Source organism: Diadema setosum, chromosome 5 (genome assembly GCF_964275005.1).
Source record: "Diadema setosum chromosome 5, eeDiaSeto1, whole genome shotgun sequence".
Taxonomy (NCBI): Eukaryota; Metazoa; Echinodermata; class Echinoidea; order Diadematoida; family Diadematidae; genus Diadema; species Diadema setosum.
The window spans coordinates 32,528,402-32,554,744 of NC_092689.1; the positions used below are offsets into that span (position 1 = coordinate 32,528,402).

General features: G+C 38.0%; 1 protein-coding gene across 1 annotated transcript in view; it reads left to right on the forward strand.

Moving 5' to 3' along the window:
• Nucleotides 1–5,301: 5,301 nt before the first annotated feature.
• The window catches only part of LOC140228853 (broad substrate specificity ATP-binding cassette transporter ABCG2-like), a 30,896-nt gene continuing 9,854 nt past the window's right edge, over nucleotides 5,302–26,343 (forward strand). The window contains exons 1-8 of the mRNA XM_072309124.1: nucleotides 5,302–5,406; nucleotides 6,698–6,709; nucleotides 12,266–12,372; nucleotides 13,462–13,521; nucleotides 18,233–18,347; nucleotides 22,058–22,210; nucleotides 23,040–23,197; nucleotides 25,991–26,142. Coding sequence (XP_072165225.1) covers nucleotides 5,302–5,406; nucleotides 6,698–6,709; nucleotides 12,266–12,372; nucleotides 13,462–13,521; nucleotides 18,233–18,347; nucleotides 22,058–22,210; nucleotides 23,040–23,197; nucleotides 25,991–26,142 — 862 coding nt within the window. The remainder of the gene's footprint in view (nucleotides 5,407–6,697; nucleotides 6,710–12,265; nucleotides 12,373–13,461; nucleotides 13,522–18,232; nucleotides 18,348–22,057; nucleotides 22,211–23,039; nucleotides 23,198–25,990; nucleotides 26,143–26,343) is intronic.

Sequence of the window (26,343 nt, forward strand, 5' to 3'; positions counted from 1 at the left end):
TTTAGTGGAATCATGGAGGTAGAAAAGGACTATTTGTCTGCTGCAATAGAGATGTAAAGAATGTTGCCAGCATATCTCTTTTTTCTCTCTCCGTCACCTACACCGACACATGAAATTGCCTATACTATAAGCAGTTTTTCTATTTTATCGAGAGCACTGCTATATGACACTATAGCGAGAAAATGCATCATCACTGACAGGGAAAAAAAAATAAATAGGAAAAAATTGACCGTGCCTCACAAAACCAACAAAGAGTCGCAGGACCCAATCTTACGTGAGGACTACTAGCTCTAAATAGATGAAATGATTGAGATTGTTTTGAATCTGAAAAAAAAAAAGCAAAAGCCCATTGAATCTGAAAGAAGGAAAAAGCCCAGACAATGACAGAATTGACATTTATAAATCTGTCAGAAAATAAGCAAATAGTAGATCACTTAGTACCTACTTTCACCCTACCGCGTACGACTGACCTTGTGCCGAACAACACCAAGATCGCAAAAGTTATCTTTATTTATGAGACAGTGGAGAAGAATGATGTTAAGAATTACAGAGACCTATCCTTGTTGATCTCTTAAATAGTCTAAAGAATTATATGTAAATTAGTGCATTTCCAAGGCATGGAGAAAATAACACATTTTCAGCAAAATTACTTCGGGTAAAATAGGTGACATGAACACATTAACATATTATCTGTCATCATCTGCATTAATGACATTTTCTTCGAAACACTCTTTCATTTTTCATTACCGTATTTAAATTACGAACTTCTTGTCAAGAGAAATGCATTTCAGACACTTGTTAAGGAAAACTTTTCTATTACACAGTGGCACTCAGAATTGTTTTTAACCTCAATACCCGAGCACATACAGATGCTATATGTTTTCGGAACACAACATTTTGACAAAAAAAGATTTGTATCTTTTTTCAACTTGGCCAGTTCATGTTTAATTATAGATGCAATGATTTACCTACCCAAAATATTTCAAGAGTTATTTTCAACGAAATAGACACATTAACAATACATATCCCACGCGATGATCCAATGAATTCCATTTTTCCTTGAACTGTTCACACTCAAAATACATTGTTCATTCTGGACCCAGATTTTGGAATAGCGTAGATAACAGTACAAATGAATCTTCTCAGTTCATTGAACACAAACTGTGACAATATTTGTTTTCTACCTACATCACTTATTGAATTGTGTATGTAATGACCTTCGTACCTTCATCCATCCTGACGATGAAGTAATGTCTTTACACCCCTCTCTTTCTTGCTTCTCTACTCCTTCTTCTTTCTCTTTGACCTTCTTTATGTTGTAATATCTTTGTATTTTTTTCTTCCTTTGTCCGTATGATCAACTGTGTGTGTTTATTCGTATTGTTTTGTCACATTATTTTTCCATACACTGCTCAATAAATAGTGTCTGTGTTGTGAACTTGTATGAACTGTATGCTTAAAAAACAGTTTTGGATTAAGTACTGTGAAATGGCTATTTTTTTTTTCATTTATATTGTCGTAAAGTACCCTTACTGTGAATAGATAAATAAATGTCTAACAATGAGTGGTTTGGTTTGGTCATTTTGTTTTTCTAGTGATCCACGCTTTACAAGCTCCACTTTACGGTATAGACCACTCTTTTCCATCGATATTACTTTTTGGCACAGTTGCAAAGTATGCATTGTTTCGATTCGTTTGTTTATATAATCAGTTTCTATAGAAATATAATTGTTTGCAAATTGCTAACAATTATATGACTTGTTAGTGTATGTGTTGTACTCGTTTTATCTGTATTATTATGAAAAAAGATGAATTGAATTCAATTGAATTGAAATTTGTCAACCTATAGTGTCGGTCTCGTGAGCCTTCTTTGTGTAGTGTCGGTCTCGTGAGCCTTTTTTGCCTGCATGATGTCAAACTCATTGACTTTTTCTGCCTAGTGTCGAACTCACGGACTGTATGACTCGTGAGCTGTTTAACTCGTGGGATGTATGACTCATGGACCTATTTTCAGTGTCGGTCTCGTGGGCCGTATGGTTCGTGGGTGTCGGTCTCGTGGGATGATCCCGTGGATACGTCGCATGTCCGGTAATCAAGAGATCGCCTGTTCGAATCCAGTCCGATTATGTATGCCCACGATATATATATATATATATATATATATATATATATATATATAATATCATGGCTACTATATTACAATACTAATAATCGGTGTTTATTTACGTCGATGAATAGGGAAAATTATAAATCACTTCAAAAGAAAAAAACACACATCGAGGTAATATTTCATTACTTTGAACATTTTAGCAATTCCATATATACACTTTCCATGATCATATCTTTAGTGCATCATGAATAAGTAGAATCCTATACTTTGTCACGTTGTTGAAATTGTTTTGTTCTAAATAAATGTCATGTATATAATCAATATATATATATATATATATATATATATATATATATATATATATATATATATATATCTTTACGTCGATCTGTTTTGATATATATGTATACATATATATATATATATATATATATATATATATATACATATACTAGTATATTGATATATATATTTATGTATCCGTATTGATATACATATACATATATATATATATATATATATATATATATATATACATTATGTTTATGTAGTGAAGATGTGATAATGCCAGCTTTAAGAGTTGAGTGTGTATTATACTTTGCATCTTCTGTATACTTGCAACGACGTGTAAATACACCTAACGTTCATCGTAAGTGTATGTGCATACAAAATCATTACTAAGCTCGGTTGTATCAGGTTTATCGATACACCGAATAAGGGGTGGGGGCTTACTATAACAGTCGCTTGGCTTTCATGACTATTGGCATCTTGTCATCTCGTTAGTTGTGATAAGTTTATTTTCTTCTGGTGTACCATGTTTGATACAATCAATGCCGTATATATTACTTTATGAATCAAATTAACACAAAATTCTGGGAATAACTAAATGGCTTAGAAATTCATTCGCAAAAGGAGTGTCATGAGGTACATTGAAGGTACACAAAGTTTGTCAAACATCCCTTAAAAAAGATCTTCAAATAGTTTGCATGTGTCATATCTAAAGAAGACCACTCTTCTACATTTTTCAAAATATTTTCAAAGACAAGTGCCAAATACTGTAAAAGTGTTTCTTTAGCGTACAGAAACTTTCCCGGTTTCCATCGGTGCCGACTTTTTCGCGTGTGTTTAAATTCGCGGTCGGTAATGATAGCGTTGTAACAAGCGACGAGTTCAAAACATTTTCGCGTGATGTTAAATTCGCGGTTCAACCTCAAAGCGCGAAAAGCGCGAAAATAAAACCACCGCGAAAGAAACCACTTTTACAGTACTCATTGAATCCCTCAGGGGTTATAATAAAACTAGATCTATATAGACTGCATGTGTCTGTAGTCTTTTTTTGTTTGTTCTGTGAGTTTTTTTTTAATCCAATATCCTGAAAGTATGTAGGAATGCCATCACTAACGATCACAAAATAGCATTTTCAGCATTTCTTAAGGTGATCATTCGTCACTCTCCTAGATTACTGTGATAAGAAAAGGTGCTTTGATAAAAGATTTTAATATTTTACTATTCTTTGGGTCAAGTGAGAAAAGGTGATCGCGAGGAACGCCATTGATACTTTAACAATATACCGGGCACTAAATATGCTCGGCACCGTTTATTAGTACACGTACCATGATAATAAAACCATGTATACCAACATTTTATAAACCATGCAACCTCGTATGCTGCTACATAATTTGTATCATGCTAGTGTACAATGAAAATAATTTTAGAGCAATGTGATGAGTATCGTTAAATGAATGTGATATTATTTAGATATTGATTATGTTAGTATGTTTCTGTTGTCAATCATGGTTCGTATTTTTAATATGAATCTATCGCCCAAATTCACGAAGGTGGTACATTTAAAACCATGGTTTAATCAACCCTATTCTAACTGGGGGGGGGGGGTCAAATTGACCCCCCCCCCCCTCGACGTTTCGCGCCACGATTCCGCAACGCACAAAGATTTTGCCGCGTCGTGTCATGACTTTTTTCATTGAAGTCTCCCGCATATATTGAGACCAAATTTGCGACGTCCGGGTACACCGTTCTCAAGTTATGCAATGTTTTGCATATGCATGTCAACCAGAAAACTGCTTGAATTCATGATTTCGTGTGCAAATCCAATGCAAACTGTGTTTTTTTGTTTAATTGATATAAATTAGATTATTTCAACTTTTAACCATTGAAATAAATCATTTCTAATGTAGATAAGCTTGAAAAGTGCCTCCAACAAATTTTGGCAAAAAAACAATAGAAAACAAAAGATTGAAAAAACAATAAAATACATAAGAAATTAACACAACAATAAAAAACAAAAGAAAATGATTTTGATTGCGCTATTTTTTTACAAGAAAATTGTTTGATGTGTCTGACACAAATATTTAATAATCCTTCAGTCTTTTTGATAGAGTTATAGGTGAAAATATGATTTCATGCGTTAATTTGCATAATTAATTTATTACAAAATATGAAATCAACATTTTTCTATTGTATGACCTTGTAATCTTATAGTTGACATGCGACTCTATGTTCAGGCAAAATTTTGCGGCGATCGCGCGATCGGCGGCCGAGATCTGAAGGGGGGGGGGGTCAAATTGACCCCCCCCCAGTAAAAACTTGGTCTCAAATAGCCCAGTTAGAATAGGGTTAAACCATGGACAATTGTATGGAGCGCCAAATTGAAGTGGAGCGCCAAAGTGGTACATAATACCATGGTTTAAACCATGGCCATAAGGTGGTACAATAAATGAAACCATCGTTGAAACCATGGCCAAGGTGGTACAATTTATTAAAACCATGGTTCAAACCATGGCCAAGGTGGTACAATTATTAAAACCATGGTTTAAACCATGGCCAAGGTGGTACAATTAAAACCATGCTTTAAACCATGGCCAAGGTGGTACAATAAATTGAAACCATGGTTCAAACCATGAACAATTTGCACTTCGTCGACGAAATGATCATTTCGTTAACGAAAAGAACATTTCGTCATAACGAAATGGTCATTTCATCGACGAAATAACTGACTTCGTAACGAAATAGGCCATGCGACACTTGATGCTCCATACTATAATTGCCCATATTATTATTATTAAATTATGCTGATGAAACATTACGCATTGACACATGCGTGATGGCCGTGATCAGACAGGCGATACAGTACCCATGTTGCAGCACACCATAATTCAGTTCAGTATAACTCTATGGCAGCAACAAGCTTACTTCCCTCAACGCCCTCAACGTCTCCTTTTCGTCTGGTAACAGAGGTTTATGGAAGGCCGTTCATGGAGACCAGTGCGATAGTCTTGGTAAAAGATACATATTTATAAGGAGTAGATTAACCCATTGAGAACAAGCTGGTTTGGCTTTATCAAATGTTTCCCATAGACACCTGTCTGAGTATACTCATGACTAGTCTTCAAAGGGTTAACAAAGTAAAATAAAGAATATAAAACATGAAAATGGTATATACCTAAACTACAGATGATGTCAATGCATCAAATTCTACGAAGAAAAAAAACACGAAAAAAAAAAAAACACACACACACTGCCTGCTCAAAACAAGCAATCTGGAAAAAAGGAGGGGAAAAAAAAACAGGGAGGATAAGAATTAAGTACCATCCCTAATAAAAGAGTATGTAGGTCTATTACAATCAGCATCAGAGCATCTATCATTCAGAAGTGCTTATTAAAAAAAAACTTCTAGTATAGCCTTCTATAGACCTACCTAGTGTCTGAGAATCTGATAAACTGTTAAAAATGAATTTACATACTTTTGTATAAGATTTTTAACAAACCTGCGCAAGTCATAAAATTAGTCGTCTTTGAGAATGATTATGCCTATACAAGTCCAGCTGGTATTTATGCCGTGGAACCGAGTGGAGGGTTGGGGCTGCAACCTCCCCCACCTACGCACATGCACTTTACTTCAACTCGGCTTCAAGAAATAAATTGAAGGAAGCGTGCAAAATTAAGAAGAAAAAAAGCACACACAAACCAAACCTTGTGACTTTAGCCTATGTTAAAGGGTTCCGCCAAGAGATTCTTCATTGATATTAGGGACTTTTCGATTTGCACGTTGAGCCAGGCGTCACCCTGTTATGACGTAGTTTTTACGTACTGCGCATGCGCGAGTGTCGACCCTCGGCTCATCGCACAAATTTCGAACGCGTTCACCCCGGTTATCACCGTCCACCCAAATCGGTTGCGCCGCGCTCAACCCACCCTTGCTATGACGTCACACTCCTCTCGGGTATCGTGCGAAAGAGCACGATGACTCTCGGGAAATGCGTGCTCAGTTCACCTGTTTTCCTTTTTCTTTCGAGAGAATATTTATATTCTAATTACATGAAAGCTTATGATCTTGATACGTCACAGCAGCAGCGCTGACATACAAACTACAGCCTCTGGTACCTACTTTATTTGCCCGTTTTCACTGTTTCGCACTTTGCAACTGCCTACCGTAGTCCCACACATGCATTTACGCGTAATGCTGTACGCAAACAGATTTTGGTGCTTTTGGCCTAGCTAGTGCAGCAGTGCATTTGCCTAATAGTCTTACCATGCATCATGTTTTAAAATCCACATAATTCCTCCCAGGATACGCATCTAGTCAAAGACAAAATCAATATTACAAGTACAGAAACGAGTCACAAATTCGATCCGCTTATATGCACGCAAGGCACAGGGCCTGGTTGCCTCCTGCACACGCCACGAGACGTGACGCCGGCGCCCGAAATCGAAATGTGTTTTAGCAGCGGGTCAACGTACAGACGTGACGCCTTGACGTACGGTTGCGCTCGGCGGCACGTCCTTCTCGTTCACCCAATCGAAAACTCCCTATTGGGGTGGGGGTGGGGTGACTCTTAACCCCATTTGGCCCGCAGCAGCTCCCCTCCCCCCCCCCCCCCCACACACACACACACATACACACACAATAATAATCTAAAAACTCTCCGCCTCGGCTCATGATTGCGTGCACTTCAAAAGAAGTTCTGTGACCGTTTGGGTTTTTTGTTTGTTTGTTTGTTTGTTTGTTTTTGTTTTTGTTTTTTTGTGAAACGGTAATTTTCGAAGCATTGAGGTTTTGCCTCTAACGATGAGGTGCGGTAGTTTTAATTTCTTTGATAGATCACTGTACAGGTTCACATTGTGCATAGAATTCGACGTATTCCAGGCGCGCGCGGAGTAACCTCGAGCTTGTGCATTGTCGATGTCGCACAGGGTCGCACACGTGCCACGACCATCCTCCAATACATGTTACCGGTAGCGTACCGGTAACGGTGCAAGTGATGTGGTTGGTAGATACCCGGTAGTAGTCCGGCGTCCGTGCGCTGTCCGCATCTTACGCTCATTCTTCCAGCTGCGTACAGGACATAACAGTTTTCAGTGTTTGTTTACACAGAGTGCGGATCCGTATGCTACATCTCGTAACAATCGTAGGATTGAATTATCTACTGAAGATTTAGACTGCATACTACTCGTGTGTACGTCGGAAGCAGCTGTTCTCATTCATCGAGAGTGAACCGGATCGTCGAGTGGTAACAAGGCACGGACTGAAACAATCAATTATGGCTGAAAACTCCGTGAGTAACCGGCATGTGTTTTTACGTCAGTTCATTTTTTTTTTTTTTTTTTGATCGGGGGCAGGTAGGCCTACTATTGAATCTGTTCATATACTAGTACCCGGGTATCGCCGGACGAGTACAGTCAGTGACAATAGTCTAGCAGAACAGTGTCGGTGGGTTGATTTTGATGGTTGCCTCATGTGTTAATGGGGTGATTCTTCCACTACGGATTTACGATTATTACACTTGTGAATGAGAGTGTTTATAGATCCTACAGTGTACCCCAGCACTGTATTATTAAAAGCTAATGGTGTGTTCTCTTTCAGGAACAGCTAGAATAATTACCCCTGACAGGCCCTGTTTGCAGCAGGGTGCTTAATGTTGGGTCCAAAAGTATTTACGTGGCAGGGGCAGTTTCATTCATGAATCATTATTGTTCATATTTTGTAAATATGTGCAAAGAATATTTCAGACAAGCTTGAATTTATTCAGTTTGCTGATGACATAGTAACAGGTGTGTTCCTGTCCGACAGTAATTCTGACATTTTACTATATGTTCTACATGTAGGGTATACATGAGATACTTGTACATGTAAGTAAACTTACGGAATGGTTGCAAGTAAATAAAATGGCATTGAATTTAAATAAAACATTATATGGTGTATTCAAATAAACTAATAAATAAAGATTATATTGTGATTCATATTATTAAATGAAAATATAATATTATGTGCCTCCATCCATCTCATGTAAAATTTCTGTGGGCTGAAATTGATGACTATTTGTCATGGAAGGAACACACTGGTGTCATCTGCGACAAAATATCAAAAAGTATTGGGATCTTAAACAGACTACGGTCATATACTGCATACTCCAGATCTTTGTTATTTTATATGATCTAGTAGATCTCTAACACCCTTATTTTTACCACATTTGAATTATTGTATTTTAGCATGGGGGAAATCTATTGAGTATGAATATGCAGAGACTGTTTAACAAGCGAGCTTTTGTATTAGAATAGTCTCGCATTCACCATTATATAGGGCGCCTTCTTTGCCAATAATTTACCTGGTACTTTGTCTATTTTAAATGTGTATGATACATAATTATTACAGAGTGCGGTATAGATGTTCTTATGCTATAATGATATTTTACCTGTATCGTTACTTGATTATTTTAAACTAGACAAAGATAATCATTTAATTATGGCACAAGAAATTGTAGAAATTTTTACTTCCCTCAGATTCGAACATCCTCCTACAAAAAGTCAACATTTTTTCAAGGCCCTCAAATCTAGAATTCTATCCACTCTGATGTGAAATGTAAGAAGACGGTAAAATGTTTTAAGAAAGCTTTCAAGCGTATTTTACTTGAAAGGTATTATGGTAGTTATCAATATCATTCTGAATTGATAAGAGATTTAAAGGGGAAGGCTAGTAACTGATCATTGGGAATCAGTGGAAATGCTGGGAGATGATTGTTTCAATCCTTATGGGATTCATTCAAGAGTTCATTGTATATCTATTGTTGTGTGAAAATGATTTGCTTCAGAATGGTCTCATATTCAAGTAATGTGCAATTTAATGCTTCCAGGTTAGCGTCTCTGGTCAGTGACGGAGCATTAATCTGCACATTACTTGAATATGAGACCGTTCTGAAGCAAATCATTTTCACACAACAATAGATATACAATGAACTCTTGAATGAATCCCAGAAGGATTGGAACAATCATCTCCCAGCATTTCCATTGATTCCCACTGATCAGTTACTAGCTTTCCCCTTTAAGCATAATAGGGGTGTGTTTGTGAAAATGGCATCTTGTGTATTGTTAATGTGCTGGTGTATGTTTTTGTCAGGGTATGCATGTGTGTGTGTGCCGACGTTTTTGTCAGTTATAGTTTTAGACACCTCTAGAGTAGGAAAAGTAAATACAGCATTATTTCTCTTCTTTCTATAATATAGAACGAAGAGACATAATGCTGTATTTACTTTTCCTACTCTAGAGGTGTCTGCTCTTCACTTTAAGTCACATTACTGTAATATGAGCTGCCATTGTCGAGTTAGTTTATCTTTATCTGGTTAGACACATTGGTATTATGTGATAAAACGTCCAGTTAGTACATGTACAATGTATGTGCTCAAGAAAAATCATGTAAGTCAGTGTTATATTTTACTGTTTTTCTATTTTCAAAATTTAGATTGGTTCTTCAACCAATTTCAATGGGTATTCTACTTGTACTTATCATGTTTCTCTTACCAATGCAATAATTTCTCTTTAATCACTTTGATAGATGTGTTTTTCTCTGTTAAATGCTCTCAGTAGTGCAAGCTCATTTTTGTTATACAAAAAAATTCTTTTAGCTGTACAATGAGAAAGGTTGAACATCTTCATTCCTGCACACCTATCTCAGAATAACGGAACAGAGAGCAATGATTAGACATATTTTATGAAAATATTAGTCCATGAGCACATTCACTCAAAACGGAGAGTCCACTGGGCTGTATTCCACGGAAAAAAAAGAAGAATATATCATTTAAAAGGTATTATTTTGTACTTTCTGCCAGAGATCGTACTTCAAAATCTTCAAAAATGGACTTATCGGTTTTTGCAAACAAACCCTTCATATATACATTTATATATATTTTTTTGTTTTTTTATTTTTATTTTTAAAGGACTCGATGGGATGGGGATCCACGGAGAGGGAAGGCTGGCCCAGTGCAGATATACATGTACATGTATTTGAGAATCCCTCTAATGATTTGTGTACCGGTACTCAGCTTCATTACTGATTTGTTGGGGTTGTAATTTTGATTGCAAGTACACTACACACAGCTAAAGAATAATCTTGATTGGAGTTGATAGTTACCGATTGAGCATACGCTTCAATGCATGTATTCACTGACTGGTCTTTTAATGCACACTGTTGTCACTATAATGTCAGCGAATTTAGTGGGTCATCCATGAATGCCCATGCTATTGGGTCTTTAACACCGAGTTGTGCCCAATGTATGGCTTCATGTAGACTCCATTCTCTAACTGCAAGTGGCACTATTGTAGTGAAAACTGAGTGAAACTTAAAGATTCAGTTGAGATGATGGTGTTTGCAGCCATTTAGCCGCGCTCCACTTCTGTCCTACAATTTTGTAAGGCGTACCTACTTTTACAGTAGCAAGGACATCCTGGTAGTCTGTAGAATAATATGATAAGCCAATTCTGGTTGTGTTTCTAATTCTATCCCTCCTTGGCTGACTGCAGTAGAGATTATAAAGTTGCCAAACACTGCCTGTCACGGCCGAAGGGAGAAAAAAAAAAACCCAAACACTTCAGTTTTGAAGAAGTGTAACCTTGCACATACAGAAAAAAAAAAAAAAAAGATACAAATGTAGATTCTGTGTCTGGTTTTGTCCTCGTGTTGTTGTTACATTTTTATTTCCCTAAGTTTGAATAGATCTCCGATCACGAAGATTTTATAAGCCCCCTATGTTTTCCTGTATTGGTGACATTTCTGGCATGTACATTTTTAATATTTGCATTGTACATTGTACATGAATTATGTATGATTTTATATTGGATCATTTAAAAAAAAAAAAAAAAAAATCACTTGAGATGCACCAGACACAAAGGCCGAATTCATGAAGGTGGTACAATCTTTGTCCATGGTTTAAACCATGGACAAAGACCATACATATGTAGTTTTGTATGGGACGCCAAGTGTGGCATGGCCTATTTCGTTACGAAATCAGTCATTTCGTTGACGAAATGACCATTTTGTTGACGAAATGACCATTTTATAATGAAATTGGCCATGTGGCACTTGGTTTGATCCCCATACATTACCACCTTCATGACTTCGGGCCAAACATTTTAAAGGCATTTACCATTTGCAGATTCAAGATTCAAGATTCAAGATTCAAGATAATTTATTGTCATGTATAAAATATACATAAAATTTGTTTTCGGACATACATAAAGATAGAGGTGCATAAATGAAGAATATAAATCATGAAATAAGTTAACATAAGTTTTATACCATACATACATAAAATATATACATTTAATACAAAAAAAAAATGAAATATTGCAGGAGAAAATAAGCGTATAAATATAAAGTATATAAACAAAAACCCAGTGTTAGTGCCTTAAGAAAATTGTTTCTAGGATAAACTGTCTACAGTTATGGTTTATTGAGATAGATAGTGATATCTCCTCTTATTTTGGGCTTATAATTGCAAAATTTTTATGTGGTAGGATGTTTTGTGATACAACCGACTTACAGTCACATTGTATGCATCAAATGTGACTGCTCAAAAATTGTGTAAATCACTACTCCCAATAGAAACAATACAAATGTATCTTTCACTCTTTTTTTAGACAAATAAGATAACACTCTCATTGATCATATTTGAATCTACAGCTGTATTTCTGTATTTTGTGTGCACACAAGCGATGAGGATTTACCTTCAGGGCTGCTGGTTGGTGTACTGTACCTAGTGAGGAGGACATTATTGTGGATTGGATGGTCAGTGAGGCCACACCGAGCAAGAAATTATATTGAAGTCATGATGATGTTCCTTCCTGTTTTTTCATCGTTTCTGACAGACCTTGTCCAGCGCTGCAACCATTTCCTGTCATGACGTACACTACTTCGTGCAGACTGGCGGAAGATGCAAGAAGGGGGGAGAGAAAGAAATCCTAAAGGGAATTACGTAAGCGCAAAGTCAATTTCTTTTACCCCAGTTCAAGAGCTATATATATATATATACAAAGATATGAGATCAAAGAATGTACAGTGTATGCCAATGACATTTTTTCTAATCTTCAGAAAATGTGGAATGTCCACACCACTTCCATTATTGATTTTTGTTCATGGTCCAATGCCTTTTTTTTTTATACCATAAATACTTTCAATTGTAATTCAGAAGTAGTATCCTATCTCAGTCTTTACGGAGTATGTGTGATATTTGGTATGTTTTATAATGTATCCATGTATGTAGATAATTACATGTATGTACACACACATAGATATGCAAATTGTATACTTTTCAGTTTATTTCTGACACTACCTCAAATGAGACGATTATTGTAATCCTGACAAAATAATGTCCTAAAGTTGTTGCCAATTGACATATGCCACATTTTTTTTTCTTTCTGTGTAACATGTCATTTCTCTGTTGTCAAGATCTGTGTGTAGCAGCTGTTTTTAAATTAGACTTTAGTACAAGATGTGGGCATTAAGGCAGGAAGAGTTTACTGTCACAATAGTTACATTCACACAACATTGGTTTGACGTTTCGATCTTCCATTATAATTAGTTGTCGCTGTATCATCACACATATCAGGTTTATGGCAAGTGCTTCGTGTGTGTGTACAAGTGTACAAGTGTATTTGTTCTTGTTCTGTAGTTTAATCATCAATGGGACTGATCTAGCTCAAAAATTTAATCTTTAAAGGTTACACTTTAGGTGTCGTGTGAAGGCACATCGTAGTTCAGGACTGCATGTACAAGATAATCATCAAAGTGTACAACTTTGAATGTTACAAATGTCGTGTGAACATACATAACTGTCATGAAATCCAGAGCAATGTTATGCTTCTTGAATTTGATATTAAATGCATTTCAAAGTATTCAAGGCATACACATCACACGCACACACGCACACACACATTAAAAAAAAAAAAAAGTTAATTTCAAAGAAAATTGATATCTAAATATGCCTTTATTTTTCACTCTTGTATGTTGGCATCATTCGATCTGTGCGTCTGGCTGTCCCTGGAACCACTTTGAACATCTGTAGTGGCGTATTTGCACCTGGACTAAACGCACTGCTTGGACCGACTGGAAGTGGCAAAACGTCGTAAGTATATATTGCAAAATGAGTCCTTAGACCTCTCCTCTGAAAGGGCAAGCACATGGTTTTGAAATGAGATATGTGATTGGCACAAGCCTCCATGGGATATGTGTTCTGGGGCATCACATTCGCCTGCCGCTATTAGAATTGTACATGTACATGCACGTGCATGTACATGTACATATGACATCTATTATTGTGTTGTCAAAATTGCTATCATACTTGGATGAGTTCATTATCATCATGTTGAGAGGGATGCAGTGTGCAGTGCCTCAAAGTAGCATTTGGATATAATGTAAATCCAAGCCCAATAAGAGATAAGACTAGTTTAGTAGGTGACAAGTGCCTACCAAGATTCACCATGCTGTGCGAGTTAAAATCTTTGTGGGGTACCGGTATAAATCTGGATGTGCATGTCCTCCCTTCTGCTAGGGCATGGTCAAACAGTCAGTACACCTACACCTGTAGCCTGCTGTATTGAAAAGTTGCTGGTTTGGGGATGCATGGTCATTGACACTCAAGTTTAACCAAACATGGGAAGTCTTCCTGGATGGCCGGTGTCACTCAATCCATTAACAACCGTCAACAATCACCCAGTTTGGCACTGTGAAGTTGAAAGTGTAAACGTCTCGACACTGCCAGTATATGTTGTTGTGCAGTGACTCAGCAAAATGTTTCTGTGGGTCAGATTGTTGTATAAAGCCTGGTGTGTAAGCTTATGAGCTAGTTTAGCTGGCAAACAGGTGTTGAGATATGCATCAGACTCTTTTTTAGGTGTTCAGCTCCAAAGAGTCTGTGATATAGGCATATCTCATGATCAGCGCTTTTGAGAAATTATTGCAGCTTTTTTCGGTGCTGTCAACAATCCAATCATCTCAACTTGAACAAAGATATACACAAAAGACTACTTAGAATAGAAATAATTCTGTAACAGGGTTCAATTCATTGAGAGGTTGAAAGTTACATTTTTTTCAAAGGCATATGAACCATGCTGATCAATGCATGAGTTGTTATGCCGATATAACCGAAGGGTACAGGCGAAGCTAAATTGTAAACCACAAAAAGAAATCCACACAGCTCATGCTCCTCTGACTCACAGTGAACACTTGCCTCGTCAGGGGAGCAAGGAACGGTCATGCGTGCCATTTTTACACAACGCAGACTCCTCACAGTTAAGAAAACAAAACAAAACAAAAACAAGTACAACAGCATTTCAACCCGCCATCAAAGAGTGCATCCTAAGGTCACGTGAGGTGGCAGCTGGATCATTTGCTGCGTATGCCACGCTCACTGTAAGTAGAAAATAGAACTTTTTGCGTGCATTAAACTGCCACAAATCTTGTGAGGAACCGATGTTTGCGAATGTGAAAGCCGTACGAAAGTGTTTGCCCTCACAATGCATTAAATGCCTGCGACAATTCGCGCAAGTTTCATGCAGCTACAAAGGTTTCCTGCTTCAAGTCGCGAAAGCCTCATGCTCCGAATGTTTCGTGTTTTACAGAAAATGACTGCAAGCTCAAGTCATTCAGCTGTGGACCTGGCCAGTTAGGAGTTAAATAATGAATTATTCAACTCAGACACAGTGTCAGCCCATTCTTCATACATGAAACTGATACTACATTGTATGCATTGACATTTAGTAGGCACATTAATCTACATTCCTGAGTGCTCAGTGCATTGTTTTATTTATGTTGTTGAAGACTGATTGCCAATAAAATCAATATAATATAGATATAGATATTTTTTTTAAAGTCAGGGATAGTTTGCATGATAGTAGGTATTCACATGAAGCTTTGCATATGCAGGTATGAACTATAGCAATGTGTATGGGGGTGATACAAAATGCAATATTTGTTGTTTCACAGGTAGCTGAACTATTTATTCTGGAAACTAATATCACTCAGATATGCACATGATTTTGAAAGAGTGAAGTGTATAAAGACACTAGATAAAACTTGTAGACTATAACCCCCCCCCCCCCCTTTTCTCTTCAGGGCATATAATGGATAGATGTGTACACAATCTATGTAACATTTTTATTTATCATAATATACACACACACACACACACATACATACATATATATCACAAATACACATTGTTAGATAAATAGATATGAATGTAATTATTCAATTTCGTCACTATTCTATTTACACAGGAATGCATGGTTAGTAACAAGAGTCAGTGCCTTGTGTGTCATATATTGTATAAGTTATGGCTGAATTAAAAAAAAAAAACACCCTAGTGATATAACTACAATTTTCTGCGTGACAGTGATACACACGATCGCACAACGGTGTCATTGGTTCGCAGTCTTTTTGTGCAATAAGGATATCTGATGTACAATAGATCCTGGAGCAACAACTAACTGTGGCCTTTGATGTGGGATGCCGATTGTCAACATATTCAGAGAAGAAACGTGTGAGAATCGTATGAAAGGATTTTGCATCATAGACAAGCCAATTGTGTAGGAGTCTGTTCACCATCTAACAAAGAGTTTTGTATCCTGTGAAAGGTCTTCTGACACTGAACAGTGTCCATCAACTATGTTCAGTGACCCATAATTTCATGAGCACAGTTATCTGGAGTTCTGGCATATCTTGACGGCGTGGCTGCTAAAGTGGTTCAAGTACGCTTCAGACTGTCATGCAATATACATTGTATAGTCACATATGTTATTTTGTGTGTGTGCAGTGATTAGATTGTAGAATTCTATTCTTCAGCCCTGCCATACACTTCCCTACCTGGACAGGATTTTAGGTTGCAAGCTATTTGGCATTGCACACATACACACACAGTATAAAAAAACAAGGTCAGAAAAATCCCTACATACATGTAGGTGATTGCCAGAATAATCAGTATAAATACATTCAATTCAGATGCTTCAAATGAAATATGATACTTGTAAGTGCCTTCATTCACTTTTTATCCACTACCAGCACTTTTTGCTATTTGACACATTTAGCAGAAAGTATCAATTCCTTAGCCATGTATCTGTACTATGGAAAGAAAATGCTCTGATGTCTCCATTGCAAAATATTGGGCACATGATTACAAAATGTTGGTGTGTTTCTGAAAAAAAAAAATCAAAATCAACTATTCTCTTGTAGGGCAGTCTTTCAAGGAAATTGCATATGTGTGCATGTACATATATATATATATATATATATATATATATATATATATGCAACTTTCTTGAAAAACATAATTCCATTTCCTTTACTAGATCTATGCAGTTCTGTAAATTCTAGTAGTGACTGACATGAATCTAGGCGACTCGTAGGACTTTCTGATATTCGATCTCGTTTCTTCAGTCCCAGCATATAACTCTGAACTACAATAAATGTCATGCTCTTCAAAACATTCACATCTAGATGACTTCAGCATGTGAGATTCACCACAAAAATATGACTTCAAAATGTGCACGGTGAATAGTGAACAGATCTACCATGCACTGAGATGCTGTTTGAAACCGGGTATGGATTCCTGGGTGACAGATATAGTACAATTTTTTTTGTTTTTTTGTTTTTTTGTTTTTAAGGGTTATAGCCCCAAAGAAAATACTGCAATTTCTGTGAAAGTGGTTTCCATAATATTACCAGAGGCTTGAAATCGTGTAGGATATTTGTCTGATGTCCTCAAACAATTTTTCTTTTTTTAATCACAGAACAATGTCACTTCATAATATGATAAGGGTTCCTCTAGATTTGTTGTTTGTTACATTTTAAGGGCACAGGCAACCATTCAGTGTATGGCGCAGTGGATGTGAATATACACTTTGGTCTGCGGGGCCACTACAGATATCATTTTCTTAGGCATGCTATCTAATATACCTTGAATATTACATCATGGCATATATGGCACATATTTCCCAATCAACATTTTGTCTTCAGTGTAGCAATGCTGCATTGTATGTGTGGTCACCTGACGCTGTGTAGACCAATCAACGAACAAGATTTCATTAATGAAGGATGATGTCATTGATGACATGCATTTCTTTTCTCCTTTGATTACCTCCGCCAAGGGAGGAGGTTATGTTTTCTTTACTGTTGGTTTGTGTGTTCGTTCGATTGTTTGTTTGTCTGTGTGCAAAATAACTCAAAAAGTTGTGCACGGATTTAGATGAAACTTGCAGGTTGAGATTGACACAAGTAACAAACAGTTAACTTTTGGTAGTAATCCGAGAATTTCTGCGGAATTTATAAATGATTTTTGATATTTCGGCAGGTAGGGTCAATGAACTTGGGAGTTCAGGCTGCGCGTATGTGAGGTTTGCATGCGCGCACTAAAATGCGTGCTCTAGTTTCTGCTAGGGCAAGGCGTGCCATGCAGCTGAGGGTTTATGACGTAACAAAGGCTTCTATGTTGGGAAATTGGGGACTTTTCAGCACACAATGCTATAGGTTGTACATGTATGGGTGGAAATCACTGATATCTCTATGGAAGAACAAGATCAGTGGTGGAAATGAGCTGCATGCTTGGCGGAGGTCTCCGCTCTGAGAGTGCTTCTCTAGTTGTTTCTGTGATTTGGTGTTTTTGTTTGTTTGTTTGTTTTTCCTCAGTCTGCTTGACATCCTTGCAGGAAGGAAAGATAAAATCAAACGAACAAGATTTCATTAATGATCGTAGGATGATGTCATTGATGACATGCATTTCTTTTCTCCTTCAATTGTTTCTGTGATTTGATGTTTTTGTTTGTTTGTTTGTTTTTTCTCAGTCTGCTTGACACCCTTGCAGGAAGGAAAGATAAAAGAGGAATCAAGGGAAAGGTCCTCGTCAATGGCAACAAGCTCCCAAGCAACTTCAAGCTGAGCTCTGGCTACGTTGTCCAGGTGAGATTGATGTGCAAATCAGTGGGATCTAAATTGTGCATCGATCAGTACGTTGCTCACAGCAATTATGGCAGTTTGTTGACAGCTGTGTGTGTGTGTGTGGGGGGGGGGGGGGGGGGGGGGGAAGTGGGGGTTCTGACCAGGGACTTATAACAGCAAATTGATCATATTGATGAAATATGTTAAGACTGAGCATATATATGCTATGCACATACTATATTTCCCATCAAGATTTGGTCTCCAATTAAGACTGAGACTCAAGAGGAAACGTATCAACTATCAAGTATACAACTCATACTTCCTGGAAATTCCTGGGAAAAACTGATATGTATATATATATATATATGCATGTATATGTATATATATATATATATATATATATATATATATATATATATGTATATATATATATATATATATATATAGATATTGTTGTATATAATCAAAATAGCATACATACTTATGATACAGGCTGGCAGTGCATTACAAAAGTTATAGTGCACACAAAATGTAATGATTGCAAACGATAACCCACTGTCGATGTGACTATCGGTTTTTGCTCCCTCACTTTAATCATCGAGTACTTGAATCCCGCATCTTATCGACGCAGTTGCGCCACAACCGCGATATGCTTTGCTCGATATAATCGTTATTCTCGATTCTCGCTAGCTATGCCAGCAATTTAGCTGTGTGGGACTAGACTTTCAGCGGTAGATTTAAACATGGAAGCTGAAAACAACAGGTTCGCTACTTTTACAGAGACTGCTCTATATAAACAGCATCTTTATAGACGATAAGGACACAAAGAAAACAAAGGATGTCATCAAATACATGTGTACGCCCTATGAATTTTGCACTCCTACTGTTCTGAAAAAGGAATCAATCCGATGGTTATTGAGCAATTAAGTCAACCAAGATTCATGCCGCTTTCACCGTACATTCTACGCAGAAGTGCGCCGTTAAAAAATGGGCAGCGTATGTACGGTATACGCTAAGCGCTCTTTGATCACGCTACGCTATGAACTTTTACAACGACATTTATAACACACTCTCGGCATCCACATTTGCAGCAATGGTGACTTCAATGATGGTGACTTGCTATACAAAGTGAAAGTCAACGCCTACATATACAATGCCTGGCACGAGCCTTGTGTTTAAATCCAGTAGATCCCTAATCCTACAATACATCATCTAGTCCTGGTCCTGGACCCAGTGCAGTGTAGGGCATCTAACGTCCATAGACCTATAACATTAGGGTCTAGTGTTAACTACATGTAGCTCTGTCGCTCGTAGATCTACAAACGTTAGTCCAAACCAATCGTACTGTTACTTGCACTGTTAGATCTAGATCTAGATGTAGACCCTAGACTCGATAGTTGAATTTGGATCTTCAGGATTTTGTCTACACAGGTTCAGAGAAACTGGTATTGTCTAGACACGTGTAAAGTCTTAATTGATCTAAGCTTTCGTATTTTTTTTTATGCCTCCGCCACGAAGTGGTGCCGGAGGCATTATGTTTTCGGGTTGTCCGTCCGTCCGTCCGTCCGTCCGTCCTTCCGTCCGTCCGTCCGTCCTTCCGTCCGTCCGTCCGTCCGTCCGTCCGTCCGTCCGTCCGTCCGTCCGTCCGTCCGTCCTTCCGTCCGTCCGTAATGAATTTTGTGGACAAGGTAACTATCAAAACCTGTTGAGGTATCCTAATGAAACTTGGCATGTATGTGTATTAGGGGGTGAAGTTGTGCCTATCAACTTTTGGGTGCACATGCTCAAGGTCAAAGGTCAAAAGGTCAAGGTCAAATACATAAAATTTCACTTTTTCCACCATATCTATTGAATGCCTGAAGATATTTTCTTGAAACTTAGTGTATACATGTATTACGCAATTAAGATTCTCTGGTGAAAGTTTGGGTCATGAGGTCAAAGGTCAAAGGTCAAAAGGTCAGGGTCAAATACATGAAATTTCACTATTTTCGCCATATCTATTGAATGCCTGAAGATATTTTCTTGAAACTTAGTGTATACATGTATTACCCAATTAAGATTCTCTGGTGAAAGTTTGGGTCATGAGGTCAAAGGTCAAAGGTCAAAAGGTCAAGTAAAAATATTACAACTTCTTTTTTTCTCCATGCCTTGGAAAATTGTTCAAGGTATCTTCATGGAACATAGTATATACATGTACTGACTGGAAGTGATTATCTAGAGAATGTAGGGTTCATGGGGTCAAAGGTCAGGGGTCAAAGGTCAAGTGCAACACTTCAAAATTTTACTATTTCCCTCATATTTATGCAATGCCAGCAGGGTTATTATTTTTTTACACTTGGTGTATGCATGTGTAACCTAATAGAAATTCTCTGGAAAGTTTTTTTTTTCTTCTTTTTTTGCCTCAAAGGTCAAAAGGTCAAAGATCAAGTGAAAGTGCTGAACTAACTTTTTCCTCCGTATCTCTCGAAGTGGCTCAAGTTATCTTGAAACTTAGTACATATTATGCATGTCCTACCTGAAAGTGATTGTCTTATGAATTTTAGGGTTAAGGGCCAGATGAAAATGGTAACAATTTACTATTCAATTCAGAAATTGCACTTTTTCTCCACACCTGTACCTTGAAAATTACTCAATGCCTAAATGTATGAATGGGTCAAAGTCAAGTTAAAGTCCTTAGATCCCTAGATACATGCTCTCCTATTCATCCAATTAAACCTAGGTCAAGGAAGGTGAACATTCAAGACATTTGTGACAAACTTGTCATTTCAATATTTTGCCAATTTTGTGAAAATGTAATCACACATTGTCCACATGTACTATCTAGACCTATTGGGAAAATCATGCATTATGGCGGAGGCATACCAGTCGCCAAAGCGACATTTCTAGTTTCAATTTATTTTACCTTACCTGGGTATGTATGCTACTTTATATAACACATAGTGCATGACATCTTATTGCACTATAACAAGTACCAAGCACCTCCAAATTCTGAATTTGCCCTCAGGCAGTCATATTCAGTTGGGCCTGCGGCCTCATTGAATATAACATACCTTCGGGGCAAATTCAGAATTTGTCGGTGCTTATATTGTTATAGTGCATTCAGCCTCATACACTATATATATATAATATATAAAGGGAGAACGGATTGTCCCAGCATGTTATCCCTGTATAGTTTTTCCCTCAAGATATCATGTGTTAGGTTCTAAATCAGTGCCAACTTCAAAATACACCAGGTTTCATCAGTGTGGTGGTTGTTTCTAGGCCTCCATTATGAAACGGACACAATACAGAAATACTGATAATGGCATGCACCTTTGTGAAAATGGGATAACTTGTGTGTAATGAACTCCTGTTTGGGTATTTTAGTGTGCTTTTTGAAATTTATCAATGTTCTTAGCTGGAAATACAATGACTAACTACTGTATAGGCCACATACATTTATTTCACCAGATTGTTATTTTCGCAATTATCGCCAGCCAGGTGCTGCATGTTTGCAAATTTTAAGAATGAGAAAAATATTAACTATAGTCCTGACAAATATGTGATGTGAGTACACTCCACAATTGTGATTTTGATCATTGACAAATTTGTTGGGAGTCATTCACAAAAAAAGAAAGAATTGAACTCGTTAGATATGTATGGCGTATACAGTATATATATTGGGATATCTTTTTAGCAAGCAAGAAAGTGATGTCTTGTATTTGATATTGTATTTTATTGTTGTATTTCAGGATGATGTCATAATGGGAACGCTGACTGTGAGGGAAAATCTGGCCTTCTCGGCCGCCCTGCGGTTGCCCAGCAACATCTCCAGCAAAGAGAAGAGGGCTAGAGTGGACGAGATTATAACTGAGCTTGGTCTCGATGACTGCAAAGATACAAAGGTATATGCACAAAGATGACGGGGTAATTATATGCTTTGAATCCAGTTGCCTTATGTTCTACGTAGTTCATGTGAGAAAATTCTGACTTTCATGCTCTTAATTCATTTGTTTCAGTTACATTCATGCCCTGTAATTCTGATGAATGTCTCTATAGGCGCGTTCAGACTGGCAAAAGATTGAGAAGTTTAAGATCGTGGTCTTTATGATCTCCAAGTTTTGCCAGTGTGACCGCAAACTTCCCGCAAAACTTCCCGCAAAACTTCTCTCGAACCTACCACATCAACTAGGGGTTTTTCCCCCACCCCCTCCAAACTTCTCGATCTTTTGCCAGTATGACCGCAAGAAACTGAAACTTTGCGATCTTTGTCACGAAGCGTGAAGCCACTGTCATGTACAGATGTGCATTATTATGGCACAATCACCAGCCATTAGAAGGCGCGCACTTTCTTCTTTCTTGCCCGCACGCACTGATGACCCAAACTTCTCGATCCAAGGATAGAGAAGTTTGGCTGCCAGTGTGACCGCACAATAAAAGATCGGGAAGACTTCGGGATCTTAAACTTCTTGATCTTTTGCCAGTCTGACCGCGCCTAATGAAACTTTTGAAATATTTGGCATGATGGTGTGAATTTAAACTTTGAAAATAATTCCCACCTTCGCATGTGTATATACCGGCTATTCACATACAGAGTGTACAAGTCCCTCTACAAACTCATATTTTAAACTTTATGTTTGCAGTATGAGTAGGGACCAAACTTTTTTTAAAATTGGTGTGATTTGTACCATTCTCCACGGCAAACGTGTTTCAATACCTCTTGTGCGTGAGCAGGTAGGGACAGAGTTTCTCAGGGGAGTCTCCGGTGGTGAACGCAAGCGCACAAACATAGGCATGGAGCTCATAATCAGACCATCCGTCTTGTTCCTGGACGAGCCGACGACAGGACTAGATGCCAATACGGCCTTCACAGTGGTCAGCAGACTCGCTGCGTAAGTACTTCCAACTCTCTTTCCCAGAGACCCTTTCACATTCACAAGTTAAGAGCAGTTGGAGCATGGGTGATCATTATTACTGAGAGCTGTTGTTCTCAGTCACAACTCGCCACTTTGCCGAGAAGTTTCTGCCCATTCAGTCTATAGCAGCATCTATTGAACCGTCTGTAAAGAATTCCAGTGGCTCGGGGACAAAGTTCCAGCAGCTAGTGCTCACCTGAAGATACAGTAGAATAATCCTTCTTTTATGCTGAACTGACCGATTATTGTGACCTGACTCTTTCTGCTCAGAAAAGGCCACTGGAATCAGATAAGACAGTGCCACTGTTGAATAAAAAGTGCCCCCCTCTCCCACATTGTATTTACAGTAAAAAGCGTTATGCAACATTGCCTTGTTTTCCTCTATTCCAAAAGATGCAACAGTCAAACTTTCTAATACTGGCTTTGTTGACGCTATTAGCGATCGGCTCATACCAATTGCACACAAACCTAGTATTCCTTGAAGTTTCCCCTTCCCGCGGCCACTCCACCCTCCTCCTCCAATTGCTATGTACTTTTGACGTGATTGTGGCAGTCCATTTTGAGGGCCTGTTCATTCTGATGTGAACTTTTATAGAAGGAAAGTCAACTTGCATTCTGTGGTACTATTCTATTATTCTTATGAATAGAATATCAAAATAAGGGTATAAATTATAGTCCTGTGATAAATGATTATTAAACAACATTTACGTAAACATTGTTTAATAATCATCTATCACAGGACTATAATTATACCCTTATTTTGATATTCTATTCATAAGAATAAAAGGATATTCTTGATAAGACTCAGTAGAAGTTGTCATGCATCATAGGACCAACCCTGATTTTGACATCCTATTCATATCCATGTGCATGCTGTCTACATTAAGGAAATATTGCAGAGGAAAGACTGGTACAGTGTATATGGTTATATATCAATGTATAGTGGGAAGAGCACAAACTTCATGCACTCATTATGTACACCATTCATGATACTCAAGGTGGTTCTGTATTATACAAATGATGCACAGGATAGAGTGTGTTAGTGAAGGTGCGGCGCGCTCGAGAGTATTGACAATGGTGCGACATGCACGAGGCGCAGCCGAGTGCATGTTTGCAACTGTTGTCAATACTCGAGAGTGGGCCGCACCTTCACTAACGCCACGAAATAATCCTGTGCATCATTTGTTTTATAAAATGGGTCGAAAACTAACAGCATTATTTACGTACCTTTGTGGGTCAATACCAGTCAGCTACATGTAGCACTCGCTCAAAAGTCAAGATGTCCGAAGATGTTCGTCCCAAACATTTACGCACGTCGCACTCGGAAATCCCGCACATATGTACTGTACGTACGTATAAGAGTATACGTACGCCACGTACTGTTATGCACAAGAAAGGCCGCCGGCTGTTGTGGCAGCCCGCGGCCCGAACTAGAAGTTGTTTACAGGATTGACAGTGCGTATAGTAGCGCGTGACGCACTTGTAACAACTGATTGAGTGCGCACTGCTAGTGTAAACATTGTGACGTACGTCAGGCCAGGGAGGTGGTGGAAGAGAGGCTCTTCTTAGTGCATACCTGAAGAAATTAATGCACGCATACGTGACTCATTTCAGCGCTTCCAATTGGCTACATTCTTGAACCCATTTCATAACATGAACTATAGGAACAGTATACATTTGGCTGCATGGTATGTAACATGATGATGATTGAGAGCTCACGTGGAATAACCTCGGATCGGGCACGCACGCTCCACTACCAAAATATCCTGGTATTTGGCCACTGAGCATTCTTGCTTTCCCAGCAAGGTGTCATCAAGCATGGATTATCCCTCCAGATTAGCTGGATGAGGTGAAGCTGATAATGCTCTTCTCTAATAGCCCATTTGAGCTGGACCCCAGAAACTCTCTCTCCTTTTATAGCAAGGATTAGAGAATTAGTGAGAATCCTTGAAAAATGTATACTGGTGCCAGGCACACATGGCCACAGGCAGTGTCAAAATACTGCCCATTCATTGCTGTCTAGCTAGCGTTAATGCCGTCCTTTCTGAAGCACTTGACCATGGTGTGGTCTAGTTGTCCACATTGAAAGCATCATTCATAAATGTACTTACAGGTTGTGGTCAAATGGTTTACTCAGTTTTGGTGACTACAATTTTGTCATTCCTTACACAATCGCTTTCCAAGAATAGAATTTCGTTGCACCCAAAATGTATAGACACTTCAGAAGGATGTAAAGTTTTAGTGACGTTTGAAAAAATGCCTCTGATGTTAGAAAAGCTTGACCATGGTATGGTCTAGTTGTCCGCATTATATTAAAAGCGTCATTCATAAATGCACTTACAGGTTGTGGTCAAATGGTTTACTCAGTTTTGGTGACTACAATTTTGTCATTCCTTACACAGTCGCTTTCCAAGAATAGAATTTGGTTGAACCCAAAATGTATAGACACTTCAGAAGGATGTAAAGTTTTAGTGAGGTTTGAAAAAATGCCTCTGACGTTAGAAGAGCAGTACTTCATAAACATTCCCCTAGATTGATCTGATTTTCAGCAAGGTTTCAGAGAAAATCTGGTTTAATTTACTGAAAAAATGGCAAGTCATGCCATGTGATGATCAATAACACATTTTTTTCCTCTCTTAGTCTCCATTTTCACAGCACGTGTTTAAATCACTTTCAAAAATCATCATCTATGTCATGTTGACTCTGCTCTGTTTCAGATAAGCATATAGTAGACATTAAGATGCTATTTGATTATGTTCTGATTTTCAGACTGGCCAAAAAGGGCAGGACGGTGATCTTATCCATCCATCAGCCTCGCTTTTCCATCTTCAAACTCTTTGACACTCTGCACCTGCTTGCCAAGGGGGAGACGGTGTACCACGGGCCATCCCAGGACTCGCTCAATTACTTCGCATCCATCGGCAAGTTCACCGTAGCTCAGCTGTCTCTTTAAAGATTGCCCTAACCCTTAGACAAAGATGTGTAGGATGTAATAGTAACCCTGCTTTGAGTCACCACATAAGCAAATCAAAGTTGCACAGGTTCATGGTTCAGAAGGCCTGAAAAAGTGCAGTTTGGTTCCCTTGAGCTGAATTTTGCAATGCAGATTTTTTTTTTTTTGC